General features: G+C 46.3%; 2 protein-coding genes across 4 annotated transcripts in view; one reads left to right on the forward strand and one right to left on the reverse strand.

Moving 5' to 3' along the window:
- GAB1 (GRB2 associated binding protein 1) overlaps positions 1-12,438 on the reverse strand; it is a 130,718-nt gene extending 118,280 nt beyond the window's left edge. For 2 of the 3 annotated variants that reach the window (XM_047797974.1, XM_047797973.1), the window contains exon 1: positions 12,273-12,438. The gene's annotated coding sequence lies outside the window, so the exon portion shown is untranslated. Of the gene's footprint in view, positions 1-4,989; positions 5,105-12,272 lie in introns of those variants that run through there. The other variant, XM_047797975.1, reaches the window with a different exon arrangement.
- On the forward strand, positions 8,198-15,084 carry LOC125137457 (uncharacterized). The gene is given in 7 exon segments (XM_047798134.1): positions 8,198-8,295; positions 11,638-11,781; positions 12,043-12,229; positions 12,325-12,430; positions 12,433-12,526; positions 12,569-12,754; positions 12,756-15,084. Coding segments are annotated over 7 exon segments (1,659 nt in total). The 3' UTR covers positions 13,600-15,084.
- The last annotated feature ends 710 nt before the right edge of the window (positions 15,085-15,794 follow it).

Genomic DNA, 15,794 nt, shown 5'->3' on the forward strand with positions numbered 1-15,794 from the left:
ATTTAACAAATTAGCTCAAGGAGCCTATCTTTGACATCATAACGATCTCATGATTTTGGCTTGGAAATACACACAGAGGTTAAATACACATCTCTGAAGTCCATCACTCTATTTTTTAGAATTTATTTTTCCACTCCAGGGACTACAATACAAAATTGTAAAGCAGTTTTGGGGAGCTACTCAAGCCACTACAAAGGCACCACATAAGGAAATAACTGAGGGGGTTCCTCACCTTTCCTAGTCATAATCAATCAGCCGAAGTGTGCTATCAACTTTATCACCAGAGAATCTGTCCACTTCACAAAGCCAAGGTATCCATCAGGCCACTAAGTGCTAGAACCCATGACACTTTTAGGAACCCACCAGAAGTGTCTTAATAGGAATTTCTTTTTAAAAAAAGAATTAAAAATGAATATTAAAACATATATGTAATAACATCCAGCTTGGAATAGAGTCATCTTTATATGGACGCAGTTGCAAAATAACATTTTCATTCTTTTTTGTTGTTGTTGGAGGAAGGGAGTCCCAAAGGAAGAGAGGGCAAATGTACTGGGGCTCATGAAAAATCACAATGTGAGAGCTCCCTGGTGGCCTAGCAGTTAATGATCCAGCAGAGTCACAGTTGTGGCTCGGGGTTGTTCCCAGGCCTGGGAACTACCACATGCTGCAGACAGGGCCCAAGAAAAAAAGAAAAAAAAAGAAATCACAATGTGGCCCCAGCATGTAAAGGGGAACTAGGAATTAAGCAAACAAGCACAATCCGGTGTGATGGGGGGCCAGGCATCAAAGGAGAACAAAACAGATTCTCTCTGTCCACTGGGTCTGCATTGGTGAGTGATGGTGGTGGTGGAGGAGGGGCGGACGGGAGGCTGGGGGCAGAAGTGGCGCTGGGGGAGGTAAGAATAGGCAAAAGTTAGCCTGGGTGTGGAGGCAGTGAGAGAAGGGCCAGGAATTCCTAGAGGAGAGCCGCGCACAGGCTAAGGCCAGAAGGCGTGATGGCGAGGACGATGTGGGGCTGGGAAGCTCCGTATGGAGAAGCAGAGCACGTGCGGAGGAGGCGGCGGCGCTTGCGCAGGGTCCATGGCACGGAGCGCCCAGCCAGCCAAGAGAAGGGGTTTGGGCCTCCATCAGAGCAAAGGGACACAGGAGAAGTGTCGCCAACTGGGACCCGGGATGATCAGATCTGTGTTTCAGAAAGCCCTCGCTCCTTGCCTTGACTGCCGAAGAGGGTCGGGAGGGGCCCAGGCCAGGAGGCAGGGAGCTGACTGGCTGTTGCAGCAAACCTGGCAGAGAAGGCGGCTCAGGCCACACGGAGGTCAACAAGTCAAGAGAGACTTAGAAGGTAAAACCACCAACAGGATTTGGTCCCTGGTGTGGACACTGAAAAGAGAACAAAGAAAACCACCTGGCTTAAGCTCTGGGGAAGGGATGGTGGTGACTGACTGAAAGGGGGAACAGCAAAAGGGCAGCGTTTAGGGCGATGATTGGGGGGGGGGGGCGGGTCTGAGTAGTCAGGGATCTACTAACTAACCAGTGAGAGTCACGGATATGGAGTGAGAAATGGGCTGCAATGGTTGCTGTCTTCGAATTACAATGCGGGGAGCATTTCACTGGGCTTTAGCCCTGCAGGGGGGCTTTAAACGGTTAGGAAACATGCAAGCGGATCAAAAGGTTTGCATGAAGTTTGTGAGAATTCTGAGGCAAGAGAGAGCATGGAGCACTTGGCAAATTTTCAAAAAAGTTTTTGTCAACTCCCAATGAAGAACTCCTAAGCAGTGTGAGACAGAAGAAGCGTTCTAGCATGAGAATTCCTGGAGCTCCAACACTGCCAGAAACCAGAGCCTGCCCTTAGGAAGGTACAGGGAGAGACATATTTTTAGAAGAACGGACTGGTCCCCTACAACAAGGCAGTCAAGGGTTCCACGAAAAACGGAGTTCTGCTGGGGCACAGTGGGTTAACAATCCAACTGCAGTGGATCTGGTCGCTATAGAGGCACAGGTTCCATCCCTGGCCCAGCACAGTGGGGTAAAGGATCTGGTGTTGCCGTAGTTGTGGCATAGGTCAAAGCTGTGGCTCAGATTCAGTCCCTGGCCTGGGGAACTTCCATATGCTACTGGGGCAGCCATTAAAAAAAAAAAAAAAAAAAAAAAGTTCCATGAAAAATAGGATTTAGAAAGTTCAAATCTAGTTCTGCTAGATTTGGCAATCACTGGACCCTGAGTGGGAGCTGATTAGATAAAGATGGTGGAAAAAGACCCAGGCTGTATTTCATTATGAAATGAGCGGCAGGTGACAAAGAGCGAGCAGCCAGGTGTACACCCAGGAGTCTGGCTGGGAAAGGGAAGGGAGGGGGAGGGGAAGGACCCCAGCTCTTTGAAAAATGAATCCACCTTTTTAAGGTCCTAGTAAAATCCTTCTTTCCACCTTCATGAAACCTTCACAGAGTCCCTGAATTTACCTCCCTCTGCTGAATTCTTCTAGAGCCTGGTCTCCCACAGCACTGTCCCTGGTAGCATTTAAACTCCTGAAAGATGGAGGCGGTGCCCTCTTGGTCCTCTTCTGAATTCCTGGCAGTGCCTTGTTCTCAGGGGCATTCCCTCAAGGACCGAAGGGTCTGACCTGAGAAGCAAGAGCTCTGGCCCTGTCAGAACAGCTGCTTAATGTGTATGACCTTGGATGAATCAATCAGTCTCCCAGAGGTTAATTTTCACTCCCTGTAAAAAGAGGTTAGACTCTACACTAGGGAAGGAGAGATGTGTGACTGGGAAAGATATTTAATATAGATATGTATTTTTTATTGAACTATAGTTGATTGACAATGTTGTATTAATAGAGCTATTATTTTTGGAATGCAAATCACAGAAAATAAAACTGGCTTAAAAGCATCAGAACACTCAAGCAACTCGTGATAGAGAAATGGGTTAGAAAAGGTTGAGAAACATTGGACTAGATGATTTATGATTTTAGGGTTAAAATCCTACAATCGTTTGATCATTCTACTCAAGAGACTGTGCCAGGTACCACACTGTACATTTTAGATGTGGAGAACAAATGCCATCTTTGTCCTCTGGAAATTAATATCCTATTACAAACACCAAAGAACGATAAATGAAGCCATAATTTTCTTTGTAAATAGATCATGTGTACACACCTTCTACTGTGTATATTGTGGTCATTATGAAAACCATCTAGAAAAATATGTTAAAAATAAAAATATACACAGGCATGCTTTTCCTGCCTTGACCATTTCACTGCGTAAATAAGAAAAAAGAATACTGTTCTGTAGCCTCAGTTTAAATTTTGCGTGCTTTTCTTTAGAGATAAATGACCCGTTATATCCCCTGTAAAGATTACTCAGTAGGCTTTGGTTTTATGTAACAGCATCACCAGGAATAAATTAACTTCCCAAATATTTTACATTCTTACTAGCTCAGTATTTCCTTTTACCTTTTCCCAACAGTTTAAACATTTCAATCGGAAACTGTCAGGGAGCACTAGTAAAAAATCCAATCCTCCTACACGACTTTGGGGTCAATTATAACTTTGCCAGAGGGTAGGGGCTTCAAATAATACTTTGCTAAGTGAATGAGGTGGGCATTCTTCACTGGGGAAAACCACTGGAATTCAAAACACTGGAGGTAGCATTTTACTAAGTGTTTCTCTTCTAAGAGTCAGAAGGTAAAAGCACTTCTCTCTGGCAAATCAAGTGGTCATCCCTCCAATCAGAAGCACTTTGGCCTCAGCTCCCAGGACTCTAGCCAAGGCACTGATGGGAATGTGTGATGGACCAGAGTTGAGAAAGCACACCAGGTACTTAATTCTTTCAGCAGGTAGTCATTTCAGGGAGGAGACCTGCTAGTCAGAAAGTGGCCTGACTGCATTTCCCAGTATAGTAGTAACTGCAAACTGCACTTCAGGAGAGAAACACAACCAACGTGCTGGGTGGAACATTAGGACTTCGTGATTACCATATAATAGGACATAAAAACCTCCCCCTTTGGGGAGAAAAGCTGAGAGAACGTGCATGCGTGTAAAGCTTTTGACAGGGAATCCTTGCCGATGTGGAGGGCTAGGCGTTCTACAGAGGAAGAACTGCAAATGGGAAAAGAACAAGAGAGGGTAGGGAATCCTTGGGGGAAAGATTGTTTTTTTGTTTGTGTTTGTTTTAACCTCTCACTTAAAAAGTTACAGATAAAAATTACAGCAACTGGCTAACCGATGTATTAAACAAAATAACAGCAACAACAAAAACCGATTGCGTTCTCAATCTCCCGATGCTATTGCCCTGCATTTCCATTTCACAAAAGCAAGCCTCTTAACTAAAATATATTTACCTGCTTATTTCACATGTAACAGCTAAGTATCTCTAGGCATAATGGCAAACATTCAATTCAACCAAGCAACCTGACTGTGGGTTACAAAGCCTTGCTGATAATTGACTCGCCCCCCCCACCTTAAGACCAGAGGATAAAAAGTCAAATGGAATTTTCATGTTTTCTTTTTCCATGTCTGAAGTTCTTAAAGAAGAACAATGTATAAAACTTTTCAAAAAAATGTAAACGGCATGAGTCAAAACAAAGGAAAATAAACAAAAAAGGGAAAAGAAAAACAATGTGCAGGATAGTTAAAGCAAAGTTTAGTATTTTTCTTCCTTTAAAAAAAAAGACCTAAGATTTTTACATTGAAGAGAAATTTTTGGACTCTCCGTATATTGTTTTTAATTCTTGGAACAATGTAGCCATTTTTTTTTCTTCCCTTTTAGGATTTTTTTTTTGAACACATAGGGAAGGACCTAAACCAAGTATGAATTCAAAGAAAAAAGGTGGGAGAAAAAAAACCCCACCACCATAAGAAAACCTCATGGTAAATTTGGTACTTTTTCTCATGTATAAAAATAAAACTCAGTTTAGAAGTATGATAAAAATATCTGAAACACACAGAAAGGAAAGAACAATTAAATAGTAGGAAGAAAATTTAAGATCACTCACATTTCCCCTTCTAGAAGCTCTATTTCTTTGCAACTTACATCTTCACGTGCAGTTTGCATATAGTAGCTCTGCTAAAAACAACCACATGGAAAATTTTTGTTCCAGATAATGCTGCAGGACTGGGCTTGGCAGCTACAAGTTGTAATCAGAATGCTTCAAGGGCTAATGTAACTGAGATAAGGACCAAGCATGCATTTCAGAGCAGAGTCTTAACTTTTTTTTTTTTTTTTAATAAAGCAGGCTGTGGGAGGGTCAAAAGTGTTAGTTTTCACTCTATACACATTCAGCAATGAGCATTTTGCTCCTATGAATAAAATAATTGCTTGAAATACAAAAGATTCCTCTTTCCAGTTAAGGCATTCCTGGAGGACTTAAGGGGCTCACACAGACAAGCCTGGAATGGTCAAAGCTTCCAGTCCTTACGAAGACTTTTCCCAATAATTCCATAGGCCTGCATGGCATCTTCAATTTATTAAGGCTTTCCCAACCATTTGGTTGGCAACAGAAGAGGCTCCTTAGTTGAGAACCCTGGAAATCCATGGTACAATGAGCCACTTTTCCCCAGGAGTAATCCAAAGCAGAAAAGCATGCTACTTTTATTTGTGGTTGCAGCTGAAGACGGAGCAGAAAGACACTGGGACTTGCTCAGTTTTCTGTACTGAGCTCACGAACCGAGACCAAGAGTCACAGAAACCAAGGAGATCAAGGAGTCACACAGTCCAAGGAAAAGTGGCAAACTCAGCTGGAGCACTAATTTGGGGAAAAGGAGCCACCATGTGAATGCAAGGAACGCGAAATGAGAGCTACCCTTCCATCCACAGTCAGGAAGGGTTTAATGGGACCTGATGGTGGTGTTCTCTTTCCTCCAACACTAGCTGCACTCATGCAGCTGTGCTAAGATGGCTTCTGAAGTCCAAAATAAGACGCTAGCCCAAGGCAGCGAGGCCCTCCTGCTGGAACTCAGAAGCAAGCGAATCAAAGGCTCTTTTATTCTCCCTCCCACCAGAACATGCTCCCTCTCTGTTGTAAACGAAATGCTTGCCAGCAGGAATTATTTCCTTCAAAACAGCCGTAAAGAAATCTTAAGTAACACATGTCCCTTGGAATTTTAATAAGTTCAGGTGACCAGACAGGTGGCGGTGTTTGGTTGGTTTCTGGCCCAGGACAGAAAATTCGCTTGTGGTCAGGATCCCATCAGAGGCATTAGGTCATGGCACACACTGAAACTTCTCACATGGCAAGTTACAGCTGACATCCAAACTCCAGGCGTCAAACACAGGGGTTCCGTCCTTTTCTTGAAGATGTCTGAACGCATACAAACACCCTGTTCTTCCCTTAAAGCCAGGCTTCCCTTCTGAGTTTGCTGTTTCTGTCAGCAGCAACCTGGATTCTTCCAAGAAGAGAGCCTGAATGCACGGGAGACGTCTCTCCTAGACAGCCACTACCCCCCTCCCCTCTTAGTCCCTGAACTCTTAAGCAATTATTGCCTATAGCATCCATTTAGCAATTAATCATATATGGCCTTGTAACCATAGCTCTTGTAAAAAGATTTAAAGGAACGTGCATTTATAGCTTGTCTTCACAAACAGATTAGAAACTCCCTATGGGCAGGGAGTGGGCCTTTCCCGGCCATTGTATTCCACACATGGCACCTTTACAAAAAGCTCCAGAAATACCTGTTTAGTCAAAAGCTCCTGGGTGAGCTTCCACTCTGCAGCAGACACAGCACCCAGCACAGGCAGCGGACTCAGTGAGCCTGCATTCTGCTAATGGCAGCACCACAGGGTCCCCCAAGAATTCAGCTTCACTGGTTCTAAAACATTCACTAGACTATTTAAGAAGAACAAAAAGCAACGATTTCTTTCTCCCCCAAAAAGGAGGCCTATTGATAAGTTCCCCATCTGCCACTCCCTCCCAAGGAAATGTCTGAGAAGAGGAAAGTTAGGGAGAGTTTAGAATGTAGATTTCTTCCCCATCCCGTCCCCATTTACAGATAATAAAACCAAGGGCCAGAAGGATGCCAAGATCACAGGAGTAGTGGCAAAGCCAAGGTGAAACCTGGTCCTGACACTCAGCTCAGGGTTCCTTCTAACCACAGCAGAATTTACCAGAAACCCTTCAAAAATAAAGGAATAATCCACTTGCTACAATGTCCCTTCTCCAGTCTTAGTCTCTGTATGAAAATTAGGGGTGCTGGCACTTCATTACCTCTTAAACTTCCTTGATCTGCAAATCATTAAGACCTTACATAGTTTTTAAGAGTTCCTGGGGTGGCTCAGCGGAAATGAATCTGACTAGCATCCATGAGGACGCACTGGCCTCGCTCAGTGGGTTAAGGATCTGGGGTTGCCTTGAGCTGTGGTGTAGGTTGCAGATACCGCTCGGATTCTGCATTGCTGTGGCTGTGGTGTAGGCCAGTGGCTACAGCTCTGATTCGACCCAGAGCTGGGGACCTCCACATACCGCGGGTGCGGCCCTAAAAAAGATTTTTTAAAAGACCTTACATAGTTTTTATGTCGACTCCACAATATGGAATTTTACGTAGTCTCAAAGTGCTTTGTCATTTTATTTCTTCATATTTTTTAAGCAGCCTTATTACGGCCAAACACACTGAAATAACAATCTAGCTGCCAGCTAGATATCCAAGTATAATTCTTACCACACTGTTGAAAGATGGTCAATTAAAAAAACAACAACAGCAGAATTCACAAACTACCCTCCAACTGATACACCTTCCTAATATCAATTTTGAATCCCCAAAGACAACAATCAGATTGAGGACTCAGCATGTTTTACCTGGAGAGTCGGGGTACCGTTGGGTACCTATCTGTAAGCCCAGGCACAACAAAAGAATTAACCTACCATTAATTTTCATAAAGACTTCATGCAGTTGCTAGCTGATGATCTTTGTTAGCAGAAACAATGTTCCTGCCTTACTGGAAAAGGTAAAAAGAAAACATTTGAAATTTGAATGGAATGTTGGGAATTGCAAGAAAAAGTTCCTTCAACAGAATATTTACGCTCCTTCAGTCACTGTAAGCAAAAGTTCCAGAATTTGTGGACGGCTACTGGTAACTGCCAAAAAAGGACAGGAAGAGCTTCCAGACATCACAGGCCTCTTTGTTGTGGTGACACCAGCTCCTGGGCTGTCCTCGACCAGGGAGATGCTACTATACTGTCTTCCCCGTAACTCTCTCCTCCAAGTAGCATGTCAGGTGCCCACCTGGAGGAAGAGGGCTCCTTCTGTTTGCAGATCCCTTTCCGGAACCAGGTCGGTGCTCTGGAAGTCCAGCCAAGCACCGTCCTGTTAAGTGACAGCTGAAGCTCAGAGCCCAAGCTGGGTGCAGATTACATACCCGAGAGCAGGCGGAGCTCTTGCTCCCAAGCTGGCTGGCAGCTAGCAAGGCCCCCCTGCCCTGGCCTCAGAAGCAGGTTCTCCTGCTGAGACTGCACACCTGCCCCACATGGACAGCTGGGCCAAGGAGGAGCCCAAACTTGGTGTCTGGGCTTGCTGCAGGCCAAGGGAAGATCCCCCTGCAGAGAGAGGGGGGACAGCCAGCTGGCTTGAAGCAATCCTTTGTTTTCAAGACTTACATTTTTATCTCAGCTAAAATTTCAAGTCCTGATGAAAAGTCCACCATTATTTCAAATGGCTGATTTGTCTTTAAAATAAATCTTTTTAAAAATCTGAGCACTGTTGCTGAGTGTGTACTACCACGAGTTTGTATCTGGTTATCTGTATGTATATGATTTGGCTCAGATTCTTAGCCTAAGAAAGCAGCTTGTTTTATAACCCAGGGTGAAAACATCAACATAGTAGTAGCAAAACTGAGAAACCAGCAGGAAGTTTTTCACCTCTATATTAAGGAGACTTTTAAAAAATTCAGGAGTTCCTGTTGTGGCTCAGGGGAAACGAATCTGACTAGCATCCATGAGGATGCTGGTTTGATCCCTGGCCTGCTCAGTGGGTTAAGGATCTGGCGTTGACATGAGCTGTGGGGTAGGTGGCAGACGTGGCTCAGATCCTGCCACGTTGCTGTGGCTGTGGTGCAGGCTGGCAGCTACAGCTTTGATTCAATCCCTAGCCTGGGAACCCCCATGTGCCTTGAGTGCAGCCCTAAAAAGACAAAATAATAATAATAATAAATTAAATAAATAAAAAATAAACGAGAGGATGGAAAATACACAAGTGGTTCTTACCCTTTTGCAAAGAAATATAGAAAAATATCGAGACAAAAAAGCTGGAGAATCTGCTCACTAGTCCAGTCTTTTTCTTTTATGCCACTTTCACTCTCTAGGAAATTTGAGACAAGTTTCCATATCAGATGAACACACAAGTGTGCAAAAACAATGCTATCTGACTATGAAACAGCAAACATAAAATGGGAATTGGAAATGGAACTCCCACAGCTTGAGATGAATTTGGGGCCATAACTTGAGATGACTTTGGGGCCATAACTTGAGATGACCTTGAAGATAAAACTAAAACAATTTTTTTGTCACTTAAAAGTCCTGATGGGATCATATTAATCAATGCTTGGACTACCCTGTAAATACTTTGAGACAACTGTCCAAGTCCCCTGGGCCAAATGTTCCCCAACAGAATCAACGCTCAAACTCCCTGAAGTCTCATTTAACAATCCTAGCAGCACACATCCAAGATATCTTATCGCCACAAACTGTTTATTCAGAGCCATTATCAAGCAACATTTTGCCTATTGGACAGCCAACAGTATTTCCTTTCAACCAGCAAATAAAGATTTTACATAAAAACAAAACAAACATAGGAGATGCATGCATATAGGCCCATGTCTCTGAGGGGCACAGGTACTTCAGCCAAAACTATCTAAATGGATACCAAGCCAAACAGCAATCATCTGGGGATGTCAAAATCTTCTGGGCAACCAACCTGAGAGTGCAATCACCCTCTCGGACTCCTCAATTCTGACAGTCACCCTGCCCACTGTCTTCCTGGGCCACCTCCGTGTACTTCACTAGCTTGGGAAGAATACACTAGTGAACCAGCAAGTAAGGAAGACCCTGCCTCTGCTCAGCTGTTAGGCACATTCTTCCCTCTGCTGATGGCAGTTTAGGGAGCCCACCATCTCTCTAAAGTATTCCTACAGTTTCAGTCTACATGGAGCTTGATCCTCCAAACATCTATGAAATGCCCAAAGCGCTCAGCTTGTGTACACAATCAGAAACCACTTTGTGTTGCTGGCTCCCTTTTCCACACCTGCTTGTCTTAGGTTTTTTTCAGCCCTGCACCTCTGAGCCACAGCCCGCCTCTTCCTCACAGGCTCAGCGAATATCCATAGACTCACTGAGAGGTCCTTTACCGAGGACCCAGCCTGAATGCCACTTGAAATGCACCAGATGAGAGTCATTAACCTTTTAATGCCCAGGCAGGCAGGCAGATCTGAGTTCAAATCCTCCCTGTGGCACACTCTGGTTATGTAGGTTGTGTTCTAATCTGTAAAAGATAATGCCTAGCTCAAAAAAGTATTGCAATGCTCAAATGAAATAATAATTTTTTTAAAGATTTTCCAAAAAAAGATTTTTTTTCTTTCTTTCTTTCTTTTTTTTTTTTTGGTCCTTGTTAAGGCATAATCTTTTGTGCTGATTTTCTGCCTGGTTTGTATTAACATTAAATTGCATGCCCAACAGGCAAGGCTTTTTTCCTATTGTATTTTTAAATCTCATGGTGCCTAGTCCAGGGCTTGGCATCTTTAGAGAGAGCCATAAACCAGTAGTGTGAAAGAAGGCATTAAACTTCTATCATCACTACCTACTGCAGCTAAGGTCTTGTTCTTTAGTTCTTCCAAGAATCCAATCATCTCCTAAACAGTTCCTTCTCAAAACAAATACATCTCTCCAATAACCTACTCCCTCTTCTCACACACAAACAATCTTCTCTTTAGAACTCAGAGCTGGAAAAAACACAGCCTCTCCCCAATTTCTGGAATAAAGCTAGCATATTTACCAGAATATTTAAGCAATCTGGGATAGGTGGGGAGGCAGGATTTGGAAGGATTCAAAAACCTCTGGAGAACTTTCTTAGCATTTGTGACATCAAGTCCTTAAATGAGAATCACTTGTCTATAACACATTCTGGCAGAAAGTAAACCTGAAACTAACTCACTGGCAAATGGTCGGTGAGGTTAAATATTGCACTTCACTCCTTCAATGCAAGCAAACAGTGACTAATAGGATTAACTTGAGCTCTCACGCTGGGTGCAGATACCCTTCAACAAGAAACAGGTTTCTTTATTAGTGTCGGCCCCCTGGTAGTAAATTTATTTTTAAGGGGGCTTAAATTTTGCTTTCAAAACATACTTCACTTGAAAAGTATTTGCTCCATATGCCAAGGCAAAGGTGTCATTACTTTCCTTTGCAGAGGGCAACGACAAAAGAACCACTGGGGGAGAAGGGGAGAAGATCCCAGACCCCCCAAGAGGACACAGATTTCCCACAAAGAAAGGGGTCCTTTCAAGGAATATTTTCCCTAACAGCTAAAATGGTTTAACACATAATCAGCATCTTGTATCAATTACACAAATACCAAGAAGCTCTGGTGGCCTGGAAAAGGACCGCAACACACAGAAATCCTAACTGGCCTCAGCTGTCCCCTCCTGCGTGTCTTGACAGCGTGTCCAAAGCTCCCGAACACCAGCCACCAGGCTCCCTCCAGCGCCCTCCTCTCGCAGCAAACAGCCAAGGCTCTCGGGCCAAACTCCAATGTCCCTCGATTCAAAACCGCAAAAATGTGAACCCTGCTAAGCAAACGGCAGGGCGCGTAATAACTTTTTTCTTTCCCTTGCGCGCGGACTGGAGATGCTCTTTTCTAATGCAGCTTCCCAGGTTCCCCTCCCGCTTCCCGCAACCACCCCGAGGGGAAGGCGGGAGGGAGCGCGGACCAAAGAGAAGGCTGCTGAGTTCAACACCTTGGCGGTTTTCCCAGTGCGGGAAATTTACTACACAGCAGCCCCTAAGAATTCCATGCAGAAATCAAGAAAAGAGAATGCCCTCCCCTCACTCCCGCTAAAATAATAGAAACACGCTGCGGGCGTTCAGCTGGCAACGCTGGGCCTTCCGAAGAGCCGAAGTCTGCAATCTGGATGGAGGAAAGATCCCCGGCCAGGCGGAGGCCGGGCGGGAGCTTACAGCCCGGGTCCCAAGCCTGCCGGGGAAGGGGCCCATGGGCAAGGGATGGGGACTGAGTGGAAGCAGCAACGCCCGCGTGAGCCGCCCCGGGATGGGAGCAGCGGCGGAGTTCTACTTACATAACGCTTCAACTTTTTCTCCGGGGGGGACTTGCGGAGCCATCCCGAGCAGACCACTTCGCCCCGCTCATGGTGCGCGCTTCTCAGGCTCCGCGCCGGGCGCGCTCCCGACACCGTCGACGCCGGGCGGCCGCGCAAAGGCGGGGACCTTGCTCTACTGCGGCGCACCTCGGGGGGACGGGGTGGACCGGGTGGACGGGGCGGACGGGCTCCGCGGCGCGCAGGCTCAACGCGTTCGAACTTCTTCCCCGCAGGCAGGTCCTTGGACGTGAGTAGAATCGGGCTGCGCCGCCGAGGCCGACACCTCGGGGCTGGGACCGCGGCCGGGCCGAGGGCGCCCCGGCCTTCCTTCAGTGCGCCCGCCTGGCCGCCAGGCGTGCCGTTCTGCCGGCCGCCTCCGCCGCGCTTCGGCTCCACGGGACTCTGCCCCGGCGCGGAGCCCGAGCCTCTGCCGCCTGCGCTCCGCCCCCTCGGGACAGGACCTCCCAAAGCGCTCTCGAGACAGACACGACGCTGCACGCGCACACACACATACACACTCACACACACTCACAAAGCCCCCGGGAGGCGCCCACTCTGGCTCGCCCGCTCTGGGTTTCGGGGCGCCCCGCGATCCTCTCCTTCCTCCTCCTCCTCCTCGGGAGAGGGTGGGTCACTTCTCCGCGGCGCCCGGGCAGCGGGGAGGAAAGGTGAAGCCGCGAGGGTCCCGTGGGCACTGGGCGCGGGGCTGGTCCCGAGCCACGGAGGGAGCCGCCAGCTGGGCGTCGCTGGGCAGGGCGCAGGTCTAGCCGGAGGGTGGGTCCGCGCTCGCCGCCGCCGCCGCGGGAGAAAGAAGGCGGAGAGACGAGGAGCTCCGCGGCTCGACTGTGGGGGACCGAGCCCACCGTCCGGTCCCCTCGCGCTCCTCCCGCGCCGCCTCCCCCACCCGGGGCGCGCGGTAGGTTCCGAGCGGCCCGGCCCCCGGCCCAGATCCCTCCCTCTCTCGGCCTCCCGGCTCCTTCTTCCTCCCTTCCCTCCTCCCCTTCCCACGTTCGGCCGGCTCCGGTTTCTGCCTAGACTTTCTCTGAAACTCCGCCGGAGCGCTTCCAGCCAAAACAACAAGGGCCGGGGAGGAGACGCACGGAGGGAGGGAGCGAGAGAGGGAGGGAGCCGGAGTCCGAGAGGCACCCTGGGATCTGTAGTTCGGGAAGCTGGAGAGGGGTCCTTGGCCGCCCGGCGGCATTGGCGCCGGGAGCCCCCCGCGGGGTCCTCGCCGGGAATAGCGGCCAGGCCTCGGAGAGAGCAGCGCTCCGGGGCTCGGTCTGCTGAAGGAGCGAGGAACGTTTGAATGTTCGGTCTGGGGATTGCCATGTTGGCTCAGCCGAGTGTCAGTTTGGAGTTTGTTCGGTTTGTTTAATCAGGGGTTTGGGCGGGGGGTGAGGGGGTCTCTACTTGACGGCCGGAGGGAGACCGCGCGCCCTGAGAGTCCTCGACCCCCGGGCCCCGGCCCTCGAGGTTGAAGGGCAGAGACCTGGAGAACGAGGGCGCAGGGATCGCGCTAAGGCACCCAGTCTGGAGGGGAGATCAGAAGGGGACCCTCTCGGGCCGCTGTGGGCTGGACCCTGGAGCAGCCTTGCCTGAGTAATGGGAGCCCTTACTGGGACCAAAGATTTGGTTGAATCTCTCTGGGACATTTTGAAGTCACTCTCCCTCCACTTGTAGCCAGTTTCTTCCACTTGCCTTTGGATTTGTTTAAAATCTACCCTTGGGATGTTGAACCAGAAAAGGGAAACTTTACTAGACGTCTTAGCTCTATTTGCTTACGTGTGTGTATTGCAATTGATACCTGGTCCTGAGTTTGACACGATCCTGTAATAGAAATATCAATTATTTGTGAAAAACAAAGCCCCCAAACAAATTTTAGAAGGTAATATAAATAAATGAGATAAAAGTGCTAAAAATAGTAGATGAGTGAACATTTCTGGAAAACCTAACCTCAGGCACTTGCTTATTAATAACAGTACTGGCATTCAAGAGTTTCTCTTGAGTTTGAAAAGGTTGTACCATTATAGCAGGAAAATAGGTGCTGGGTGGTGACAAAGTTCCCTGCACTCATGGAGGTGACATTTCTGTGGTGGCAGAGGATAAACAGGGGTCAGCACAAGTACAAATTGTGATAAATGTTGTGCCCTGGGGAAAATAAACACGGTAAATTGGAAGAATAACCAGATGGGACTAGGTCAGATAGAATGAGAGAAGTCTTCCTTGAAGATTAGCTAGCCAGAGATGAGAAAGTTGTTTCTAAAGAAACAGGAGATTTATACTTGTTTTGTAGAAAAATCAAAGAGATAAGGAGGATTGAGAGAGAAAAAACAAGCAAGAGGGTTCATTGTTTTTCTTAAATTTTAAGGCTTTTCAGAATACGAGTGTAATTTTTATGGCAGCTAATAAACCAAAGCAATTTTTTATGTGAGCTCGGGTTTTACCACAAGCCTTCCAAATGAAAATAAATCATTGAATTTGATTTCTACTTCTCCCACAGGCAGTGTGTCTATACAAAGTATTTATAATTAACATTGCTAAGCCTAGTCCACTCTTTCCTAGTTAACTGTTGGCTAGACAATTTACTGCTCCTCCAGTCCTGTTGTAAAGGCCTTTTTAGTGGAAATTTGTACTGCCATTGTGCCTCGGTATTCCCAGGGAATTGGTTCCGGGACCTTTCCCCTTACCCAGATCCTTTAATGCTCAAGTCCCTTATATAAAATATTGTAGTATTTGCATGTAACCTAAGTATGTCCTCCTATATACTTTAAATCACCTCTAGATTACTTGTAATACCTAATACAGTGTAAATAATATGTAAATAGTAAGTACAATGTAAATACTATGTAAATAGTGGCCAGCAAATTCAAGTTTTGCTGTTTGGAACTTTCTAAATTTTCTCTGAATACTTCCCATTCCAAGGTTCATCGAAGCCTCGGATGAGGAACCCAAAGATATGGAGGGCCCACTGTATCTCCTGGACTACTTTGGGATGTTCCAATGATTTTTTTTTTTTTTTGCTTTATTTCAAATGGATTCAGTTATCTCATTTGCATATAAGAAATCAGTAAGTATTTTTCCCTCTCTTTGACTGTGTTGTTTGTTTGAGATTTGCATTTCTATAGATCAGGTAAGTGAGGAGAGGTTGAAGACAAGCATGTCTTCTTACACGTATGTAGAAAGGACATTGGCTTTATCTTTACATTATATGCCATTTTTAGATTATCTGTTAAATTATATTTATGTCATTTAAAACATGCTGGAAAACACTATTACACATAAGTGTCTTACATTTCATTCATACGACAAATATTTATGGCATGTCCTTTTATGTACAAGTTCCTGAGGACCCAGGATACAATAGGGAGGCTAACGAGACCTATTACCTCAGTCGTCCAGTCTGGAGAAGATCATTTTACTAGTCCTGAGCCCCATAGCTTCTACAATACACTCGTTAAATGCTGTGAAGGAAAAACAAAGCGTCTTACTTGGACCTGTAAC

Source organism: Phacochoerus africanus, chromosome 10, assembly GCF_016906955.1.
Source record: "Phacochoerus africanus isolate WHEZ1 chromosome 10, ROS_Pafr_v1, whole genome shotgun sequence".
In the NCBI taxonomy this organism is placed as follows: domain Eukaryota; kingdom Metazoa; phylum Chordata; class Mammalia; order Artiodactyla; family Suidae; genus Phacochoerus; species Phacochoerus africanus.